The following is a 22673-nucleotide window of genomic DNA, read 5'->3' on the forward strand; positions in this document are numbered from 1 at the left end:
AGAAGGTGAGCAAGGGTCCAGAATCAGAGACAGCAAGCACCTTCGCAGAACCGAGTTCTCTGTAGCCATCCTCTTCATCCATACCTGTTTTCTGTGGATTCAACTCCTTCTCAGTTTGCAGACGGAAGATGCTCATCTTCAGGGACTGGATGAGGTTTTCCAAATGGCACATTCGATTTACCAGAAACTCACAGTTCTTCCATAAAACACCTGGGTTTTCTGGACAAATTACTTCACTTGGGATAGGACTAATGATTTTCTGGCTGGCAGGGTCTCCGAAATAGTCTGAAGTTTCTAATTGACCTCTGGAAAAGCACCCCAAAACAACATTACATCATGCAGTTTCTACGGTGGTGAAAGCAGTCATTTGAGCCGATGCAGCCACTCTAGTTAGAACGGCAGTGACACCAACATGGTAGAACCTGAGGCTCCTGACTCCTTCAGACAAGAACGCACAAAAACAGCACTAAACACAGACCAGTTCTTTCTAAGAGAGTGTCAAGAACAAGATGAGACTCTTCCACACATCCACACTGGATGTTCAGAAAAGGCTGAGGCACAGTTAGATCCAACCCCTACCCAAGGCATGCACTCGACAACTAGAACAAAATCTCTGACTTCCCAATTTTCCCTAAGGATAGAAGGACAGAAGCAGGTGGGCTACATCACCCTAACTCTTACATTCCCTGAGCTTTGGCCCCTGAATTCTCCTGGCCATATGAACAAAGGGATTAAGAGTACGAATGCCTCTAGACCACAGAACAAAATGACAGTTCTAGAAAAATGCACACTTGCAAAGACTTGATTCCCCAGGAAGAAGATCCTAAAAGGGGTTTGCCAGTGTCCTCTCCTACTGCTGCTGACAACTGAATTAAGTAGACCAACAACTGGGGCTCCGGAGCCTAAAAAGGAGCTCAGCGCTTCCCAAGCCTTCTCTCTGGCGTATCCTACAACTACCAATCTACCTAAGGAGAAACTAGTTCATTGCTGAATGCCCCATAAAGAAGGGCATTCAAATTCTCCCAGTTCTCTCACTGGACAGGAAGGGACATTTGAGTCTTTGTAGATCACACCACCAACAGGCTGCTGTAAACAGGAGTGCAAGCACGTCCAGAATTTCTACTCCTATGGACCCATGCCGACAAGGGGCTAGAAAAGATAGCTCCTGGTTTCTACATTGAAGGGGTTTCTCTGCACATGCTTCAGTGACCTGGCTCCTGGCTAACTTGCATGGGGAAGTGTGGTGGTTAGAGTAGGTATGGGCCTCATAGACTCATGTGTTTGAATGCTTGGCCTATAGGGAGCTGCACTATTAGGAGGTGTGGCCTTGTTGGAGGAAGTGTGTCACTGTGGAGGCCACTTTGAGGTCTCAAAAGTTCAAGCTGTGGGAGTAGGTTCACTCCCTATTGCCTGTAGATCAAGATGTAGATCTCTCAACTCCTTCTCCAGCACCATGCATGCCTGCATGCTGCCATGTTTTCTCACAATGATGATGTAGGACCAAACCTCTGAAACTGTAAGCCAGTACCAACTAAATGTTTTCCTTTACAACAGTTGCCATGGTCATGGGGTGTGTCTTCACAGCAACAGAAACCCTAACTAAGACAGAAGTAGGTACCATGGACTGGGGTATTGCTGTGACAGGACTGACCACACTTTTCTTTGGAAGAATGCGGAATTTGGGAGCTTGATTTAAAAAGCACTGTAGGGTTTAATGGGCCCTAGTAGTGGAAACACAGAAGACAGTGGTGCTGAGGGTGATCTGAACTGTGGGATCTGGCTCAAGAGATTTCAAAGGAGAAGTTTAGTATGCTGCCTAGAGAGAGTCTTGTGATATTTTGGTGAAGAATGTGGCTGCTTTTTGCCCTTGTCAGAAGAGTCTGCCTGAGGCTAAAGTGAAGAAATTTGGATTAATTCGTTAGTAGAGTAAATCTCAAAACAGCCTAGAATAGACTCTGTCGTGTGGTTTAATAACTAATGTGTTAACACTAATGAAGATTTAGAATGAAAAGAAGCAAGCTAAGTAAGTTAAAATACAAACTGTACAGACTAAGGAGAAAAGGTGGAATGAAGCTAAGTCCTGTGTTCAAGGTGATAAATAGACTAAGAAATAGAATGTAAAGAACAGCTTACATCCAACGTGGTGGTGCACACCTTTAACTCCAGTACTCAGAAGGTCTACAAAGCAAGTTCTAGGAAGGCCTAGTTTAGGCAGTGAAGGAAACCATCAAAAACAAAAGGTTGGTGAAAATGTCATTTGAGCAAGGAGACCGTGTTCCCACCCCAGCAAAGGCAGTAAAACTTGGCAGCTTCAGCCATCTGGTCCTGGCTTTAGAGTCAAGGATAGAAGAAAGGGGTCATGGGAAGAAAAGGGTCATGGAATCTTCCTCCTTGACTACGTAAAGCTGCTGAGGCCAGCCATGTATCAGGGATGTCCCTGCATGGAAGCCTAGAGAGGCCAATGTATGAAGCTGTGAAGGAGAAGCCTGGATTGTCTTGGAGACCCCAAGATGTTGGACATGCCAGAGTCATGAGATACCTGTTAAGGAAAGCTGTTGGCAAAGAGTGGAACCAGGCCAGGAGAGAGAATTGTGTTGCAGTCAACAAAGCTAAAAGGAGCTGGAGATCTGAGAGCGATTTGACATCAGACATGGAGATGCAGAGTTTGGAGTTTTCCGAGCTGGTTTTTGGTCTTGCTTTGGTCCAGTATTTCTTCACTACACTCCCTTTCCTCCATTTTGGAATGGTAATGTATATCCTATGCTATTATATGTTAGAAGTATGTGATCTGTGTGTTTGATTTTGATTTTACGGGGATTACAGTTAAGAGATTGCATGAAGAGACTTTGAACTTTGGACCTTTAAACATTGTTGAGACTGTGATAGACTATGGGGACTTTTGAAGTTGGACTAAATGAATATTCCACTGTGTTATGATTATAAGCCTATGGGATCCAGGGAGTAGAATGTGGTGGTTTGAATAGGTATAGACCCCATAGACTCATGTGTTTTAATACTTGGCCCATAGGGACTGGCACTATAGGAGGTGTGGACTCGTTAGAGTAGGTTGGGCCTTTCTGGAGGAAGTGTGTCACTGTAGGGATGGGCTTTGAGGTCTCAGAAGCTCAAGCTATGCTCAGTGTGGGCGTCAGTTCATTCCCTACTGCCTGTAGATCAACATGTAGAGTTCTCAGCTCCACCTCCAGCACCCTGCCTGCCTGTCTGCACGCTGTAATGTTTCCCTGCCACGCCGATAATGGACTAAACCTCTGAAACTGTAGGCTGGTCCCAATTAAGTGTTCTCCTTTATAAGAGTTGCCCTGGTCATGGTGTCTCTTCACAGCAATAGAAACCTTGACTAACACAAGAAGTAACGAGGCAAACAAACCACAGACCTCCAACTGCCTAGAGGCAGCACAGTACTTTCAGTCTTCCCCAGCCTCACTGTGGTGACAGCTACAGTTCTACAGATCCTTCCTGAGATGAGTCCAGGGCTGAGTGTCCCACTCTACAGATCCTACACAAGAGACTACATCTTTAACACCTAGCTCTGGGACTCGATGGGGTTCTGCATTTCTGAATGTCCCTAGACCACCGAAAATAAAGAGGTGGACATGGGAGCCATTTCCCAGGATCAGGGGTGCAGTGCAAAGGACAGCAGAGACACCAGACACGGACGCTCTCACAAGCCAGAGTGGACAACACAATGTCTGCTCTCAGCTTCACCCTGAGAACAGAGGAACACAAATCGAACAGGCCAAGCTTCCTAGCTGCACTTAGGTGGCCTGCCCTTTTCCTCATCTGTTGCAAGGCACTGACAAGCAAAACCCTTATGATTGTTTCAATAAATGCAGGGAAACAACTGACAAAGCCAATGCCCCTCATAAAAAGTTGCCAACAAACAGCACAGAGGATGAGTGCTCCTCAACACTGTAAAGGCCACACAATTGTAAAACGCTGAAGACTTCCTCTAAGGTACGGAGTAAAGACTAAGACGTCTAATTTCACCACAAGTATCCAACAGCTGGAGAAGAGCAATTGGGAACAACAAAATGAAAGGCACCGAACTCAGAAAAGAAATGAATCTGTCCTGTCTGCCAAAGACAATCACGTGTAGAAGACAGTGCAGAGGGGTCTGGGCACGGGGCTCCCCAGGTCAAGTGCCGCCTTGTAAGAGAAAAACCCACGTCCTGAGTCAGATCCCCGGCAGCCTCACAAAATGCAGCAGCATTCATCTATGACCCCAGCTGGCCACGCATGTGTGCACAGGCTAGGGGCTGACACTGGGGGACTTCCTCAATCTCTAGTTTTTGAAACAGAGCCTCTCACTGAAATTGTAACTCACCAGTTAGGCTAGACTGACTGTCCAGCAATCCACCTGTCTCCACATACCCAGGACTGCAAACACTGATATGCCCAGCTTTGAGGGGCCTTAGGGGTTTGGGGTGGGGAACGTGTATGTGGGTGTGGGTGCTGGGATCTGAACTCAGGCCCTCATACTGAATGGCAAACAGTTTAGTCTGAGCCATTTTTCCATCCCTTTGGCTGTTTTAATCTGAAGTTAAAAAAAAAAACTTCTTATGTAAATCAACACAAAACATATGACACATAAAACATGATAAATATTAATTTTATAATGGTAACTTAGAAATTAAAGTTAGCATAGAAGCAATATATTTAAACATAAAACAATTTCTTATTGTTTTATCAAAATACTCAGCATTTATACCAAATTTAATCTTTAAATGATAAAAGTAATTTATGTGCCCTACAATAATAACTACACTACTATAAAGTTTTAATGTGAGACACTCAGAAAATACTTATGATTTTTCTAAAACAAATCACACCAGTAAATTCTATATTGGCTACATAAACATGTATAACCCTTACTATTAACAAGCCAACGAGCTTTAAAACAGCAACAAAAAAATTCTTTAGCACTACAAGGGAAAAAACAGGTCTACAATAGTTCCTCATTCTAAAGCATGAAACAGTTAAGGATTTCAAACCTGCCTTTTAATTTATAATACATATGAAGAAAAAAATGAAGACCAAATTAAAGGCCTGAATCATTTCAGCTTTTCTTTTAAATGATTTCCAAATCTAAAATATTGTGAACTTGTGGCTATGTTTATGGCTTGTACATACAGTGCTCCTCAAGGGCTCAAATGTTAAAGGCAAAGGTACCAGGGTGGGGTGGGGGGTGGACCCACCCATGGAAAGGTAACAGAACTGAGTTACCATGGACGAGTGCACACTGAGAACACCATCAGGAGCTGGGGACTGCTAAAGGAAATCTGTCTTTTCCCACTCTTCTAACACTACTGTTTCTGCTGCCAGGGGGTTCTAGGTCTGCTAAGTCTTCTCTGCCATGATATTTTGCCTCCCTTCAGACCCACAGTGACAGGGCCAAGCACCAAGAACCCAAACTTCTGAAACGGTGAGTCAACAGCAAATCCTTCCTCCCTTAAGATGGCCTCCGGGGTATTTTGTTATAGCAACAAAGATCTGACTAACATCTGGTGGTGCTCTGAATGAGATCTGACCATAAGTTTCAGGCATTTGAATACCAGACTCCGGAATGATAGCCCCGTATGGGGAGGTTAGGAGGTGTGGACTTGGTGGAGGAAGTGTCACTGGGGGTGGACTCAGGTTTCTAAAGGCCCCTGCCATTCCCAGCATCTCCTGTGTTTCCTGGCTGCTGTTCAAGAAGTGAGCTCCCAGCTCTCACTCCAGCCGCCTGCTGCTCTCTACCTCCAGTCCACCATGGTGACTCACAGCCCTGAGGAACAGGAAGCCCCAAATAAGCCATTTCTTCCGTAAGTTGCCTTGGTCAAGATGTTTTATTACAACAACAGAAAAGTAACAAAGACACTCTATCACAGAACGACAACTCTATCTAAAAATATGTTTGCGTCAAAGTTCACACGGAAACATATTTCCTGGAATTATCTACCTCATCTGCTTTTTGCTAAGCATCAGGTTAAAAGTCTTCACACTGCAGCAACGATCTAGCTAACTTTCTGTTACCGTTTGTCAGCACAGCCCAGCATCAGCAGGTCATCTCTCAGGGAACTGGTCTGCTCCTCAACAATTCTCATCTTCTGCTGAAGTACTGTGAACGTCTCAGAAGCTGTTGCATTGACGCGGGTTGGAGAGAGGACTGGTCGGTACACTGTAGTTTCCATACGCACCTAAGGTCACAAGGTTACACTATTAGCATGGGAGGTTCTCTTACTGTTGGAAACAGTCACTGGCCCTTCCTTGAGAGGATTATACATCCTGTCTTATTTACTACAGAATAGATATGTGTCCTATTTTGCTCAAATATGAAGAGAAGCTTTAAAAGCCAACTTCTCATTCACCATCTTTTTTTCCCTCTCCTTCATGAGATAAGCAACATCTCAGGTAGATTTGTTTCATGGGCCAGGGTCCCAGAGTGAAACATTCATGACATAAAATGAGTGAACAGTAGACCTATATAGCTGTGGTAAGTTATTGAGATTGTTAAGTACTTTGCTATCACATTATAATCTAGTCTACCCTATTTGCTTTTAGTGGTCACATACTAGGAAGCTAAGACTTCTGAGGGAGTTTTCTCTATTGTTACTACTTATTCCCATTATAACTGCATAGTTTATTAAGTGTCCTCCAAAAAACTGATGCTGAAGCCTTGGTATCCCGCCTGGTGGATCCGGTTATTGAAGGTTGATCTTGAGGAGGCTATCTTTGATGAATTTACACCGAATGAGCTATTGGGAGGTAACAGCTCATTAGAGGCGGCAGTAGAACACTGGGCACGCGTCTGCCAAGGGCACCACTTGTCTCTTTTCCCACTCATCTCTCCACTGCTTCCCAGAGAGTGGCGGTGCTCTGCTACCCTGTCAGGATGTTCTGCCTTGCTACAGGACCACAGTGATGGGGCCAAGCGACCACAGACCCAAAACTATGAAAATATGAGTTACAAGAAATCCTTCCCCCTTAAGCTGATGTATTCGACGTTTTGTTGCTACAACAAACCACCGAGAAAAACTTAAAAGGATGACTTAGTTTGGCTCACAAACTAAGAGGCTTCGTCCCAGCATCATGAGAAGGCTGGTGTGGAGCAAAGCAGCTCATAATACAGTGGCCAGGAAACGGAGAGTGAGAATGTCTGCACCAGCAGGCTTTCTGATCTCCTCCCTTGACCTGAATTCAAGCTCCAAAACCCATGAAAAAGCTGGAGATGGTGGCTGTGTACAGATGAGCACAGCACTGGGAAGCAGAGGCAAGACTCCCTGGGGCTTGCTGGCTAGGCAGCCTAGTCCAATTGGTAAATTCCAGGGCAAGTGAGATATCCTGCCTCAAAAAACAAAGTGACCCGAGGCTGACCTATGGCCTCTAAATGCACACAAACCACAAACAGATACCCTGTACACGACAAATAAAGCAAACATAATTATTAGCTTACTGTTTGTCCACACTGAAGCAGCAGTGCTCAAAAACATCTTGCAACCTTATTTTCATAATAGGAGCAAAAACTCTTTACAGGTATTACTGGCAAATTAATCATTTCTTTCTCTCATATGAGGCCAAGTTTTCAAAGCCCTCCTGCAGTCAGCCATTGTGGTGGTTTGAATGAGAACGGCCTCATAGGTTTATAAGTTTGAATGCCTAGTCCCAGCTGGTGGAACTACTTCGGCACTATTAGGAGGTGTGGCCTTCTTAGATGATTGTGTTACTGGGGTGGGCTCTGAGGTTTCAAAAACCCTTCCCAGTTAGCTTCCTCTGTCTCCGGCTTGTGGACGGATCTGTGAGCTCTCAGCTGCTGCTCCAGTATCCTGCCTGTCTGCCTATCATGCTCTCCAACACAACAGTCGTGGATTCTAGGCCCCACATTAAATACTTTGTTGTTGTTGGACATGGTGCTTTGTAACAGGAGTTGAAAAGTAGCTAAGAGGGCCATGCAGTACTTACAGAGAAGCAGAGACCTGGTTCACAGGCACCTTCGTCCCTGTTCCCCCTGCTCTGATAAAACACGCGCACACCAACAGCTTCGGAGGGAGAAGGGTTGACTTTCGTCCCCAGTACAAGGTACACCGCGGCGGCAAGGAAGTCAAGGCAGGAGAAGCTCAAAACAGCTGGCAACACCGTTTCCGTAACCACAGAGAAGAAACCCAACGATTGTAAATTCTCCGTCTCCATTCTATAGAGTCCAAATCAAGGGATGGTCCCACTGTAAGGGACCAGCCCCCATACTTATTTACCCCAGGACTCTTGAGGAATGAGGGATGAGAGAGAGAGAGAGAACACAGGATAGACTCAGGTGGGCCTGGGTCCTTATCCACTGGCCCAGATCTTTATTCCAAAGGTCTATTTATACCAATGCCAAGGGGTGGGGCAAAAGACCTCCCCCTTGCTAGTTACAGTCACCTGGTACCCAGGCCCATGATCCAATCATCCTCTTATGCAGTCCTGCTGGGTACAGCCACTGGGAAACCTAGTGGGCTCCAACATGCCACCCAGTCTTATTTAGAAAATGACCCAGGAACATGGCTCAGATGCCTATCTTCTAGGTTATTCTAGATTCTGTTAAATTAGTAACACTAACTATCATAATTCCATTCCTTGTCAATGTGACACCAAAACACTGCTTTTATGCCATCCAATGGCTCGTGGCCATCTTATAAAATTCATTCAGCGTAACTTTAAAAAGTCCCCATCCAAAGCCTCTTAACTGTGAGTTCCTATAACATCAAAACAAGTTGTACACTTCAAACATAGAATGGCACAGAGTAAATATTCCTATTCCAAAATGGGAAAAACTGGGCTAAGGATGGGGAAGCAACAGTGACATTCTGTATTCTCTGTAAGGGAACACTTGCGGAAAGGAATCTCCTTGGATACCGTTACTGGGCTGGAGGGCTCAGGAAGTGGCCTTCAAGTATGAAAATCTCATTGCAGAGGGACAATAACGAGCGAAATGTGAAGGTCTGTGCAAGCATTTATCTCAGAAGCAAGGATTAGCACTTGCCACACAGAAGACTCAACACTGGAATTATTGGCTCTTTTTCCATTTCCTACCAAGGGTTCTAGCTGCAGCTGAGAAGGGAAAGCAGATTTGGAGGATTTTAATCCTCTATCCTCTGATTGCTGACTCTGAACACAGCACAGCTCAAAGATTCACTTCCTGTCCCTGCTCACAGGCATTCCCGGTGACAAGCATCACCAGCGCTGCTGTTCTGGTTGTAGAAGGAAGAGGTAAACAAAATGACAGGTTGCAAGACCAGAATCCCTCTCAGGCCTCCCCTCAGCCCCCCAGTCCTTGTGAGCTCCATCAAAAGAGTTCAGAGGAGACAGGGAGAACACAGTGTCGAAGGGAGGTGGTGTTTGTTATAACGTGGAACAGAACGTGTGAGAGTGGACACTGACCAAGGAGCCACTGTAAGGGTGCACTCTGAAACAAACCCATCTTTAGGGATTTATTAGTAACAGGTCATAGGGCATCTGAAAACTCTCTTGCCCAACAACCACCCCCATGACATATGCCTCACCCCACCATGGGAAACAAAAATCAATGTCAAGCTTCGGAGCCCTTGGAAGTAACTGTGGCATAGGGATGCTGAGCAATGAGAGGGCAGCCCTGGCAGTCAGCAAGAAGACCCTCAGTAACTGAGGGATGCTAAAGGAATGTGAGATAAGGACTTGCATCCAATACATGTATCTGCTAAAGTGAAGCTTGAAAGTCAAAGTCTCTCACTTTTATTGCAGTTACTCATTCATCCCATCCTCTGGATCTGATAAGCCCAAACACGGCGGCAAAATGCTATACACACTCCCACAATCCACAGTCCTGTGGCAGATCCTCTGAGTCACAGCTCTGTAGCTCAGGCTAATAAATAGAACCTTAAAAGCAAAGAATTCATCTTTAGTTGCTAACATCCCAGCTAGAAGATAATACCTTTAGAACACCTATGTGTCATTGTCTCTACAAAGGAGCACAGAATGAGTGCTGCTTTAATCCTAAATTTGGATGTTTGACAGTAGCAATAATAAAAACTGGCACAAGATTTTATTAAAAACAACAAATAGCTCGTTCACTTTTCATATGCATACCAGGCTATTTGTATAAGCATGTTGATAAAAACATTACTTATAACAGTTCTAAACTATAATTACTCAAGTGACCACTCAGGATTGTGCAAAAGAATACCATACACAGTAAAAAATGCACTAAAATAATATCCAAATCACAAACAATATCGAGTGAAAGGGGTGGTAAAATACACACATAATATGTAGATCTCTATTCAAAATTCTATGCTAGGAACTGAAAACTAGGAAAAATTAAACTCTACTGTTTAGTCACATTATATATCATAACACACACACACACACACACACACACACACACACACACACACGTATGACAGAACTAGACTCAGCCCCCAGACTTCGCACGCTCCCCCTCCTCCAGGGTTGACCCTGGGTCTCACCCCCTCTGCCCCAGCCGAACTTGACCAACAACCACATCCAGCCTGGGCCCAACCAGTGCACCACCTTAGTTGCACCTTGGTGTAACATTTTGTCCAAAATCCCAAAACAGGCCTCTCACACATCATATCCAACCTTTCCACCAGACAGACCTAGGCTTGGAACAGAAAGCACATCCTTGCATATCTCCCCCCCCCCAGTCCCCTCTGTCTACTGATTTCATTACACCCCAAGCCATTTCCAACCTCTAGACCTAATCTGCCCCCCCCACACACACCTACTCTGCTTCCCCAACCTGCTCTGTTCATAATAAACTCAGAACTGTTGTGGAATATTTTGATCACACTCTGACACCCCTGAGACTGCCCCATAGTTAGACCCTGAATTAGGGGGTGGAGCCACTAGATGACTGGAATTGCCCATAGAGAAGTCATAAATTTGGATAGAGAAGGCACACAGGAAGGAAAGGCAGGGACTGGAGTTTGAGCTTCCTCTTGGTTGTGGGATGAAATGTGTCTCTTGTACTGTCTCTGGATGAAAAACAAGGTCAGCCAGTTGCTACTCAGCCTCTCTGAGCTAGCAGGTTTTCACCCCAGCCTTTGACTTCTGAGTCTTATTGATACATAGAATGATAGACTTAATTTAAACCCACATATCCGGCTGCAGCGGAGCCAGGGCTGAGAGACCAGAAGCCTCACCAGAGTGCGGCATGAGTGGCCTTCAGGGCACGGAATGAGGGGCTGTGGGGCAGGAGACAATAATTAAAATATCAGTAGATTCATGTGCAGGCGTTAAACTGACATAAAAACTACATATGGTGTCCAACATGGAGGCTCAAATATCCACATAGGGCCTGAGAAAAATGGTCTCTTGTGTAGGCTCGGTGTACAGAGGTGGGGATCTTTTAAGAGGCTGTACAGCAGAGCACTTGAGCAGCCAGTGTGCTAGGTAAAATGCCTGCAGCATCATGGACACAACAGCTTCCCAGAGCTGGGGTGGTAAATGCACCAGCATGAGGGTAGGGCTCTCAGGGAACCACGGAGGGTGGGGCCAGCCTGACATGACCATTTGAGGTTTGTCTTGTAGTTAGAAAATGCTGCAGATGTGCAGATAGTCAGGTCTAGACCCAAAACACCTTTGAACAGTAGAATATGCTTTAAAATGTGCTTAGATGTTAGAGAAAAGAAAACAGGTACAGACAGTTATAGAAAAAAATTAAATATATTAAAAATAAATAAAAATAATAAAGTCTTTAAATAAAAGCTAAAGTAATGTAAAAAGAATAAGCCACATAAAGATGGAAAATACACAGAGAATCTGGATCCTGTATGGTGCTTTTTTAACATTGTATTTTGTTTTGTTTTGTATTTTGGTTTTTCGAGACAGGGTTTCTCTGTGTAGCTTTGCGCCTTTTCTGGAACTCAATTGGTAGCGCAGACTGGCCTCGAACTCACAGAGATCCGCCTGGCTCTGCCTCCCGAGTGCTGGGATTAAAGGCGTGCGCCACCACCGCCCGGCCGACATTGTATTTTTTAAATGTTAAAGTATAAAAGCAATAGCTGCTCACAGACATTGGGTTATGGAAACTGCTAAATGAAACCGACCTATACATTTTAAGAACGTCTTAACTTCAAAATGGAAGTCAGAAAATATGTTACATTGGGGGAAAGGTTATGCCTTTGTTTCCACAGGAAACAAAAGGTTATGGTTCTCTTCAAAATTAATGAAGATCAGATTTGATTGGGGAGACCTCCCGAAAATCTTGGCTATAGACATGAAAATAGAAATCAAGAAGGACCACAGAACAGGTGACATGTTTGCTGATCCCTCTACTATAGGAACAGCTCTGAGACATGACAAATCTTGTTGGCTACAGAGTCCTCATCACTTATTATTACATACCATCCTTTCATATAGCATGGATAGAGGTTTGGTTATACAGTCCAAACAAACTTATAAAGTTAACAGATGCCTTTTACCTGGTCAAACATAAAACAAAAAATCATCTTTAACTGACTTGTGCATACTGCACATTCCATACTTGTGTTAATGCAGATATATATGTTACCTTTAAAAGTTTGTGTTTTCAGAAGGAAAAAAAAACAAACATCAATAAAGACAAGTAGTCTGGTGATCCAGCTTCTCAAAATGCCTCTGTTGCAGTTTCCTCAAAATTCTGCACACAGAATAACTTCAAAGCTGATAGATGAGATGGTCCAGACTCACAAATTCAGCCAAGACTTCAGAAAAGGTCTACACTTCGCTATCACACAGAGAATAAACACAAAATAATACAGCTAGCTCTCCAGGACTTGACCAGTATTCCAATTTTCTTGGGGTCTCCTAAAGATGCCATTGCCATGAGACAACAAGGAAGCAGTCTAGAGAATACGACACCCTCATTCCAAAGAGGTGGGGTGGGTGGTTTTTGGTTCTGTGGTGGGTTATGGATGTTTCCCATCATTTAGAGGGGTTGGTTACAAGTTGTTATTGATAATGGTCAGAAAAATAATCTAAAAGGAGATTAGATTCAGGGACCTCTCTCTGAAGGGAAAAGAGGGGGATATAATATATAAATTATGGGAATCTACTTTTAAAAAATCACTAGTCTCAAATATTTTACAATGGTATGGATTTTTGTATATTGATCAAATTTAGGGTTATTTTTGTTACACTACATATATATACATACATATATAATATACAAAATTTATATGTGTGTGTTTAATCTTGTTTAAGCCATTGTACCTATACAACTCATTTAAAAATGTAAAGTTCTAGTCCTTGAAAGCTAATATTATAAACCATTTAAAATAATTAAGAAACACAGGTTAGTAGTTAGTCATCTATAACAATCAAACTTGTAGTCATGCTAGGTATGCTTTTAAGGTCATACAGAGCTATATTTTAGATAGATAGATGGTCTTCAAACAATTCATAGACCTCCAGAATATGGCATTTAAGATGTTTTAATAACATAAGACTTTTCATGACAGGGAGATGCCAAGGCTTTTCATCATAGTGAGACTCATCTGCTTCTGGTAGTACGTAACAATCTATTTCAAAAAAGAATGATGGGCATTGAAGAACCTCCACATGGAGTTTGCTTTCTTTATGACAAAGTTAGTCACTGTTCAAAGAAACTGCCCTTGCCTCAACTACTGACATTATGCTGCCCGAATTAAATAAGCAGGACACAAAAGAAGGTGACAGCCTAATTTTGCCAAGACAAAGTAGGACAGTTCTTCAAAATTCCTGCTTCATAGAAAAGTCTGTCAGATATTCTAGGTCTGTAGGCCAAAGACAGATGCCCCAATGTTGCAGAGGAATCTTGGGTGGCTGTCCAGACAGCCATCTGTCTCTTTAATTTCTATAGTCTTAGAAGTTGTTTGCTCTGCACTTCCTGTTTACTTGGGTAATATTATATCCTTCTTAGGCTGCTGATAGAGTTGAAGATGAGATAGTTATAGTTACAATTTTCCTTGTTACCAAATTCAGAAACAAAAAGTTACATGAGAGATAGAAAGTGTATAAGGTAGAGAAACAGAAAAACTTAAATTGTTTATCTAAGAAAATGCTTTGAGGTCTAAAAGGATAGTTTTGCATTGGTAATACAAGTTAGGATAGAAAGTGAATTAGGTACAAAACTTTGGACTCACTAAGATAGGTTAAAGTCTTTCTCTAAATTTGCCAAATACAAATGGACTGGACATTGTGGATATAATTCCTACCTGTTCTTATTGTACACAGTTTTGCTATGTTAGAGTTAAAACCTTTCCTTTTTATTAGACAAAAAGGGGGAAATGTTGTGGGATATTTGTACACTGTGTGAAGATGTATTTGCTATGACTGGTGTAGTAAAAAGCTGAACAGTCAAGAGGTAGGCAGGAGGTATAGGCAGGATTTCCAGGGAGAGAAAGGAAGAGGAAGAGAATCTAGGCACACAAGAGATGCCAGGAGACATGGAGAGGAAACAAGAGGTGCAAGATGGAAGAGAGGTAATGCCATGTGATAGAATGTAGATTAATATAAATTGGTTAATTTAAGTTATAAGAGCTAGTTAGGAACAAACCTAAGCTATAGGCCAAGCTTTCATAATTAATAAGTAATCTCCATGTCATTATCTGGGAGCTGGCTGGTGGGACAGAAAAAAAATGCGTTACAGAGAACAATCCATATGCCCAGGTCTCCTTACAAGAATATAAACAATGGGAAAGATCAAGCCAGTATCTTCTCTACAAAACCTACCACTCCTGTAGAAATGTCTGCCAATGAGAACTACCTAGATGAACTCCAGGACACAGAACTTAAAAGGAAATCTTAATTTCAATTTCATCAAAGAATTTGAGGGATTTAAAGAAGATACAAAGAAACAGATCAGTGAAATTAAGGTGAAATAACTTAAAGAGAACAAATGCATTATTTCAGGCTGAAGAGTGGAAGAAGCACATCAAAGAGACTGTGGAAAGAAATACAAAGCTATAATTATTAAAACACAAAATACACCAAAACCACAAAATACACCAACATAAATCAACAATACTGTGACCACAATTAACACACACTTTTCAAATGCTGGATGGTGGTGACACATGCTTTTAATCTCAGCACTTAGGAAGTAGAGGCAGGCAACACTCTGAGTTCAAGGGCAGCCTGGTCTATAGAGTGAGTTCTAGGGCAGCCAGGGCTACGCAGAGAAACCCTGTCTCAAAAAACAAAACAAAAAGCAAACACACATACACACTTTTCAATAACAACTTTAAATATTAATGGTCTCAATTCTCTAATCAAAAGATACAAAACTGGCTGAATTGATCAAGACATAAATCCATCTGTTGCCTACAAGAAACACATCTTAGTTTAAAGACAGGTACTATCTTGGAGTAAAAGGATGTACAAAAGGAGACTAGGAAGCAAGCATTGCCATCCTAATATCTGATGAAATAGACTTCAAACTAAAACTAATCAAATGAGATAAAAAGGGACATTTCATTCTATTCAAGGGAAGACAACCAAGAAGACATTACGATCCTAAACATACATGCACCAAACTCAAGGGTGCCCAATTTCATAAAGAAAAAAAAAAAAAAAAAAAAAAAAAAGGAAAAGAAAAAAATCTAGTTCTTGATTTCAAACACAGATTAACTTCAATCTTTTAATAGTAGGTGATTTCAATGTCCTACTTTCTCCAATAGATGGGTCATCTGGACAAAAAATAAACAGAAACATCAGAATTAACTGATATCATATAACAAATAGACTTATTATCTACAGTATATTCTATATAAACACCAAAGGTTATACATTCTACTCAGTGGCACATAGAAGCAGAACTAAAAATAGATGACATCTTGAGATACAATAACAGATCTTTACAAACTCAAAAACATGAAATCACTCCTTATATTCTATCTGACCATAATGCAATAAAATTTGAAATTGATAGCAAAAAGAAAAAATCTCTAGTAAATATACAAATTCAAAGGGATTAAACAACTCATTAAAGAATGATGAAATGATAAAAGAAGAAATAAAGAAAGAGATACTTAGTGAAACTAAATGAAAATAAAAACATAAGACACTAAAACCTCTAGGACGTAATGAAATCAGTCCTATGAGGAAAATTTATAACTCTAAGTGCCTACATTAAAAAAATCAGAAAGAGCACAACTAAAGAAGTAAAGATGCAACTCCAAAAGTTGGAAAAACAAACCAAATCCAGACACAGCCAATGGCAAGAAATAATAAAAATCAGAACAGAAATCAATGAAATAGAAAAAACAAACGAACAACCCCGCCCCCAATACAAAGAATCAACTAATCTAAGACTGGTTTTTTTGAAAAGGTAAACAATATTGACAGACCCTTGGCCCACCTGACCAAAAGAGAGCCAGGACCCAAAGTGACAAAATAAAAAATGAATAGGTAAGCATTACAAATGACACCAAGAAATTCATAATATTTTAAGGGAATATTTTAAAAACCTGCACTACATTAAACTGGGAAAGCCAAAAGAAACAGCTGAATTTCTAGATTCAGGCAAACCACCAAAATTAAGCTAAGAAGTCAACAACCAAAACAGACCCAACACAAATGAGGATATTCAAATAGTAATAAGTTTTCCAGTCAAAAAAAAAGTTCAGATTTCCTGCAGAATTCTAGCAGACATTCAAAGAACAGTCCTCAAACAAGGGACATAATCCTTAAACTATTTAAAAAAATAGAAACATAAGGAGCACTCTTTGTACAAAACCAATAACTTTCTATTAACCAAACTAGATAAAGATGCAACAGTGAAGGAGGAGGAGGAAAGGTAAGAAAAGAAGGGAGGGAAGAAGGAGGGAAGGAGGGAGAAAGGGAAGGAAGGAAGATAGACTAAAGACCAATATCCCTGATGAACATAGACTCAAAAATATACAATAAAATATTTTAAACAGAATATGGAATGCATCAAAAAGATTATACATCATGACCAAGTTGACTTTATGCCTGAAATGCAGGGATGGTTCAACATATACAAGCCAATAAATGTAATAAACCACATAAATGGATTTAAAAGACAAAAATCACATGATCTCAATAGATGCAGAAAGCCTTTGACAAAATCCAAAATGCTATGATAAACGTTCTAGAGAATGTAGAGCTAGAGAAAATACACACACACACACACACACACACACACACAAAGCTATATGCAAGAAACCCACAGCCAATATCATCCTAAATGGAGAAAATCTTGAAGAAATCACACTGAAGTCAGGAATGAGACAGGAATGTCCACTATCCCCACATTGTGCTCAAAGTATCAGCTTGAGCAACAGGCGAGAGAAAGCAATTAAAGGAAAACAAATAGGGAAAGAAGTTCTCAAACTATCTCTAATTGCAGATGATATGATACTACAGAGATCCCAAGAATTTCTACCAGAAAACTTCTAGAAATAAATAAATTCAGAAACATGGCAGGACACAGAATCAACTTCCACAAATGAACGGCTTTTCTATATACTACCAATATACAGAGAAGACCATGGACACATTCCCATTCACAATATACTCAAAGAAAAACACCTAGGAATAAACCTAACCAAGGAAGTGAAGGACCTCTACAATGAAAACTTTAAACCTCTGAAGAAAGAGATAAAGACACTAAAAAATGGAAGGTGTTATTGCTTGTATTTGCTCTTTTGGGGGCCTGCCACCCAGCTCCCAAATAAATCACACACAGAGGCTTATTCTTAATTATAAATGCTCAGCCTTACCTTGGCTTGTTTCTTGTCAGCTCTTCTTAACTTTAAATTAGCCCATCTGTCTTTTGCCTCAGTATACCTTTCTTTCTTACTCCACTGCTGGTTGTGTAGCTTGGTGGCTGGCCTCTGATGTCCTCCTCTTGCTCCTAGATCTCTTCTCTCCCAGATTTCTCCTTCTATTTATCCTCTCTGCCTGCCAGCCCTGCCTATCCTTTCTCCTGCCTCACTAGTGGTTGTTCAGTTCTTTATTAGACCATCAGGTGGTTTAGACAGGCACAGGAACACAGCTTCACAGAGTTAAACAAATGCAACATAAACAAAAGTAACACACTTTAAAACAATATTCTACAAAAGAAAGACTTCCCATGCTAGTGGATCAGAATTAACATTGTGAAAATGACCATTTTACCAAAAGCTATTTACAGATTCAATAAAATCCCAATCAAAATCCCCATCTCATTCTTCACAGAAATAGAAAGAAAAAACTATCCTAAACTCATATGGAACCACAAATGATCCCAGAGAGTCAAAACAATCTTTTTTTTTTTTTTCTTGGTTTTTCGAGACAGGGTTTCTCTGTGTAGCTTTGTGCCTTTCCTGGAGCTCACTTGGTAGCCCAGGCTGGCCTCGAACTCACAGAGATCCGCCTGGCTCTGCCTCCCGAGTGCTGGGATTAAAGGCGTGCGCCACCAACGCCCGGCGAGTCAAAACAATCTTAAGCAAAAAGAACAATGCTGGAGAGATTATGGTTCTATAACTTAAGATATATTACACAGCTATAGTAATAAAAACAATATGGTACTGGTACAAAAACCAACATAGAAGAACCAAACATGAGTACACATAATTGCAGCCACTTAATATTTTACAAAGATGCCAAAAACATATACTGGAGAAAAAAAAAGCATCTTCAACAAATGGTGCTGGGATAACTGGATAGCCACATGCAGAAGGATGAAGTTAGACGTGTACCTATCACCCACGTAGGTGGTAGGAATTGGACCCAAGTCCTCCAGAAGAACAGCCAGTGCTCTTAACAGCTGAACTGTCTATTCAGTATCAAGTCCAATACTCAGTATCTTGAGATGCTTTACACTTGTGTTATCATTTTAAGCTTCTGAGTCCAAAGTAAAGACAGAAAAGACAAGCTCAGCCATGGGCTTGTAAGGGGTGTTACATGGGGGTGGGACAGGACCTCTTCAGAGACTCTGAGAATGCCCACGGTGTTAGGGGCAGATTTTTTTGGCTGGTGTCAATTTTGGAAAAAGAGAGAAAGGAGACTGCCAAAGACAAATGCTATCTTTCTGAGACCTCAGAAAACACAGAAGCTTACCAGTTAGGGTCTGCTAAGGTAGGTAGAGATGAATATATTTCATTAAGGCACATTTATTTATTTATTTAGTTAGTTAGCTATGCTTGGAGGTAGGGTCTTGTGTAGCCCAAGCTGCCCTCAAACTCACTGTGCATTGAGGACGACATTGAGCTTTTCATCCTCAGGTCTCCGCCTCCCAATGCTAGAATTACAGGCACACACCACCACATGGGCTTGGTGAGCACCCTACCGTGATACACCCCAGGTGCCTCCTGACCATAGGTCTTGTATGTTTCTTTCTGCCTTCTGGCTCCAGGTTCCTCTCTTCAGGTTGCAAATATAATTTCCTCCTAAGCACTGGAGGTCTTAACCTGGCCTGTGCAGGTGAAGTGCCTGTGCTGTCTTCATCACACCATGGACTGAGTCATTGCATGGGAGTTAGCTTGTCATCTGTAGCACTGACACCACATTTGTATGTGTGTCTCCAAAGCGTTTCCAGATACAGGAGACAGCCGCTGTCTGCATCAGAAAGGATCTGACTGACTTGACTACAGGCACGCAACTTTTATCAGAGGAAACTAACAGATATGTGTTATGTCCCAAAGAGTGCCTGGAGTCAGTCAGTGGTGGCACACGCCTTTAATTCCAGCATTTGGGAGGCAGAGGCAGGTGGATCTCTGTGAGTTCAAGGCCAGCCTGGTCTATAGAGCAAGTTCCAGGGCACAGAGAAACTCTGTCTCCAAAAGCCTAAACACTATGACCAAAGAATGCTTGGAAAGCAGCTGGTTGGAAATGCCCTCCATCCTCTTTCCACCTCCCTATCACTGGGGGAGTCCATGAAAAACCAAGACTCGGTTGTCCCGTGTTGATTAACATGTCTTCAAGTAGAATTACAGTCCTTAGGGGCTTTTTTTTTGGGGGGGGGGGAGGTTGGTTAGTTTGTTTTATAGCACCCAGCATAGTGCCTTGGCTGCTGTGGGTGCCAAACAAACATGACAATAAATATTTAACAAGGTCTAATTCCAGCACAGGCAGGAAACAGTGCACAAATGAAAACCCCTCTTGTCTAGGAAGCAAGCCAGGGAGGAAAACCAGTGGGAGAAAACCAAACATTAAGCCGGGCGGGCGGTGGTGGCGCATGCCTTTAATCCCAGCACTCTGGAGGCAGAGGCAGGCGGATCTCCGTGAGTTCCAGGCCAGCCTGGTCTACAGAGTGAGATCCAGGACAGGCTCCAAAACTACACAGAGAAACCCTGTCTCAGTAAACCAAAAAGAAAAAGAAAACCAAACGTTGGTGCTGAAAAGGCCTTCCCAGGAAGGGAAAGGAGGCTCATGGAGCGGTCTCAGCGACCCGCCACCCTCCTGCGGCCATGCTCCAACCAAAGCCAATGGAGCCGGAGGCGGTTTTCACTGCCAGGCAGCGTGCTAGGCCGGGTAAACCAAGGCCCTGGAGGACTGGGGGGCGGGACGGGACTCGGCCTGGGCGGGAAAGGGACTGGTGGCCTCTCCCCTGCGCCGCCCACCTCCCTCGACCGACCCGGCCCCAGCCTCACCCCTAATTCATCTACCAGCCTGCAGTTCCGTCCCGCGGCCAGCAGGTCTGTTTCCATGGGACTACAGCGCTTTAAACCAACCCGCTCGCCCGCCGGGCTGCTCCTGTACGCAGGCGCACCCGAGGTGAGGCATGCCGGGAATTGTAGTTTTCCCGGCCCAGCAGGGCCCTCCGCATGGGGAGGGACCCTAGCGGGACTCCCTCAGAGCGTCGGGAAACGCGCCGCCGCCACGTGATCCGGATGACGCCATGCTCCATTGTGCTCCCACCAGGGCATGCTGGGAAACGTAGTCGCTGCCCTCTCCCGCTGTGTCCGCTTTGCCTAGACAACCCACCCGGCTTACTTTGCAGGAAGCAAGAGTCCAGGATGAGGCGTTTTCAGTTGTAGGAGGACCAAAGGATCAAGTAACTTCCGAACGATGGGAAATTAACAGGTTTTTTTGCTAAGGAGTATAAAAATGAAACAAACAAACAAACAAAATCAGCTTGTTCTTGTAAAAGGAATCCAACCCCACCCTCTTTCATAATGATCGGGTGGACAGTAAGCCACACGAAGCTATTCTCTAATTTTCTGTCTCTTCAGCATAAATTATGACACCCTGTTGACAGGTAAATGAAAAGAGAGAGAAGGCGGGAGGAAGGGAGGGAGGGAGAGGGAAGACACGGAGAAAGAGGGGATGAGAATAAAAGATGTTTCTCAGTTTTGCTGTAAAAGTGTTTACACTCCACGAAAAAACCTTCTATAGTGAAAGAACGTGGTATTCAACTTCACTTGAGTTTCGGCGCACAGGACCAAACACTGGGTACCACCCGCAGGGCAATTAAAGCCCTTCTTCCTCCTGGCTGATAAACCAAGCTCTCTAATAAACCTAGTCAAATCCGAGGTCCGGTCTCCTTTACTTAGCAGGTGTCTTGACAGAATTGATTCTGCTGTTCTGATTCTTGTGATGGCTGGGACCTCCTGAGCCGGGAAGAATGCCTGCCCATCAAGTCACAGCTGTTAAGACACATTCATAAGACTGGGACTTGCCCATGAAAAGAAATAAAGCTTCAAACATGAAAAGTGAAAAGGCATTTTCAAGCATTAGTATATATACAAAAAAAAGCTGACAATTTTCAATGTGTCTATGATTTTCCTTCCAATCGCCTACGATGTTTCTCTGGAACCAACAGATGAAGGACGCGTGTAAGCACTCCGCAGAAAACCCTCAGGCTTTGGTGCAATGGGAACATTCACCTCCAGTCTCCCTGCTAAGTCAGGGAGCTAAACTGAATGAATTTAGTGCTTTTCACTTCCTTTCTCCTATCTATCCTCTGTCAAATAAGAATTTAAGTGAAACAATTACAAAGTCAGATAAATGAATTTAAAATCTTCAATATTGAGTAAATTTATCAGCCAAAGATTCAGTTTCCCTTTAGCTGAAAATTCATTGCATTCAACATCTAATTTTGTGGATTTGGTGGTTATTTTTGATTGTTTGTTTTTTTGGGGTTTCTTTTTCAGAGTCATGATAATATAGTCCAGGTTTATCTTGAACTCAAGAAAATTCTCCTGTCTCAGTTTCCCAGATGACAGTATTTCAAAAGGTGCTGCCATCCTTGGCTTCTGATTCTCTCTCTGAAGCAATTGGACACACTATTTTTCTAAGTTCCCTCCTGGTTCTCAACTAATTTTTAAAATGTTGATCCCATTCATAAAACAAGGTCATTTTATTCATGGAAACTATAGGCATTCCATGTGGAACACATACTCTCTTGCCACAACACTGAAATTGCCTCCTACCTGGTTTTTTAATGTACCCTTCATATAGTTCCTGGAGTGATTTTTTTTTTTAAGTAAACCTCATCATCCCAGTCTCTACTTAGCACCATTTAAGAGTTCCACTCATTGAACCTTCCCACCCAACAGGATAAAGCTCAAATTGCTTGTGGGATCAGCCTCACCCACTAGCCCCTCTGTCCCTATTCCCAGAACTCAGGCTTTTGAGCACAGGCTGCCTTTGCGACTGTAAGCAGTGAAGCCCTCCCTTTTGTAATCTAGTGAATTTATCTTTAAGATCATATTCTCTTCCCTTATCTTTCCTAA

General features: G+C 42.6%; 1 protein-coding gene across 4 annotated transcripts in view; it reads right to left on the bottom strand.

Annotated features, from left to right (window-relative positions):
* Positions 1-20803, bottom strand: part of Ccdc150 (coiled-coil domain containing 150) — a 95494-nt gene extending 74691 nt beyond the window's left edge. For 3 of the 4 annotated variants that reach the window (XM_037210413.1, XM_028886408.2, XM_037210414.1), the window contains exons 1-3: positions 20589-20803; positions 6034-6197; positions 85-305 (exon numbers count right to left, since the gene is read on the bottom strand). In XM_037210413.1, the coding sequence (XP_037066308.1) occupies positions 85-305; positions 6034-6197; positions 20589-20645 (442 nt within the window). In that variant the 5' untranslated portion in view covers positions 20646-20803. Of the gene's footprint in view, positions 1-84; positions 306-6033; positions 6198-20588 lie in introns of those variants that run through there. The other variant, XM_037210415.1, reaches the window with a different exon arrangement.
* Positions 20804-22673: the final 1870 nt, after the last annotated feature.

This window comes from Peromyscus leucopus, chromosome 13, assembly GCF_004664715.2.
Source record: "Peromyscus leucopus breed LL Stock chromosome 13, UCI_PerLeu_2.1, whole genome shotgun sequence".
Classification (NCBI taxonomy): domain Eukaryota; kingdom Metazoa; phylum Chordata; class Mammalia; order Rodentia; family Cricetidae; genus Peromyscus; species Peromyscus leucopus.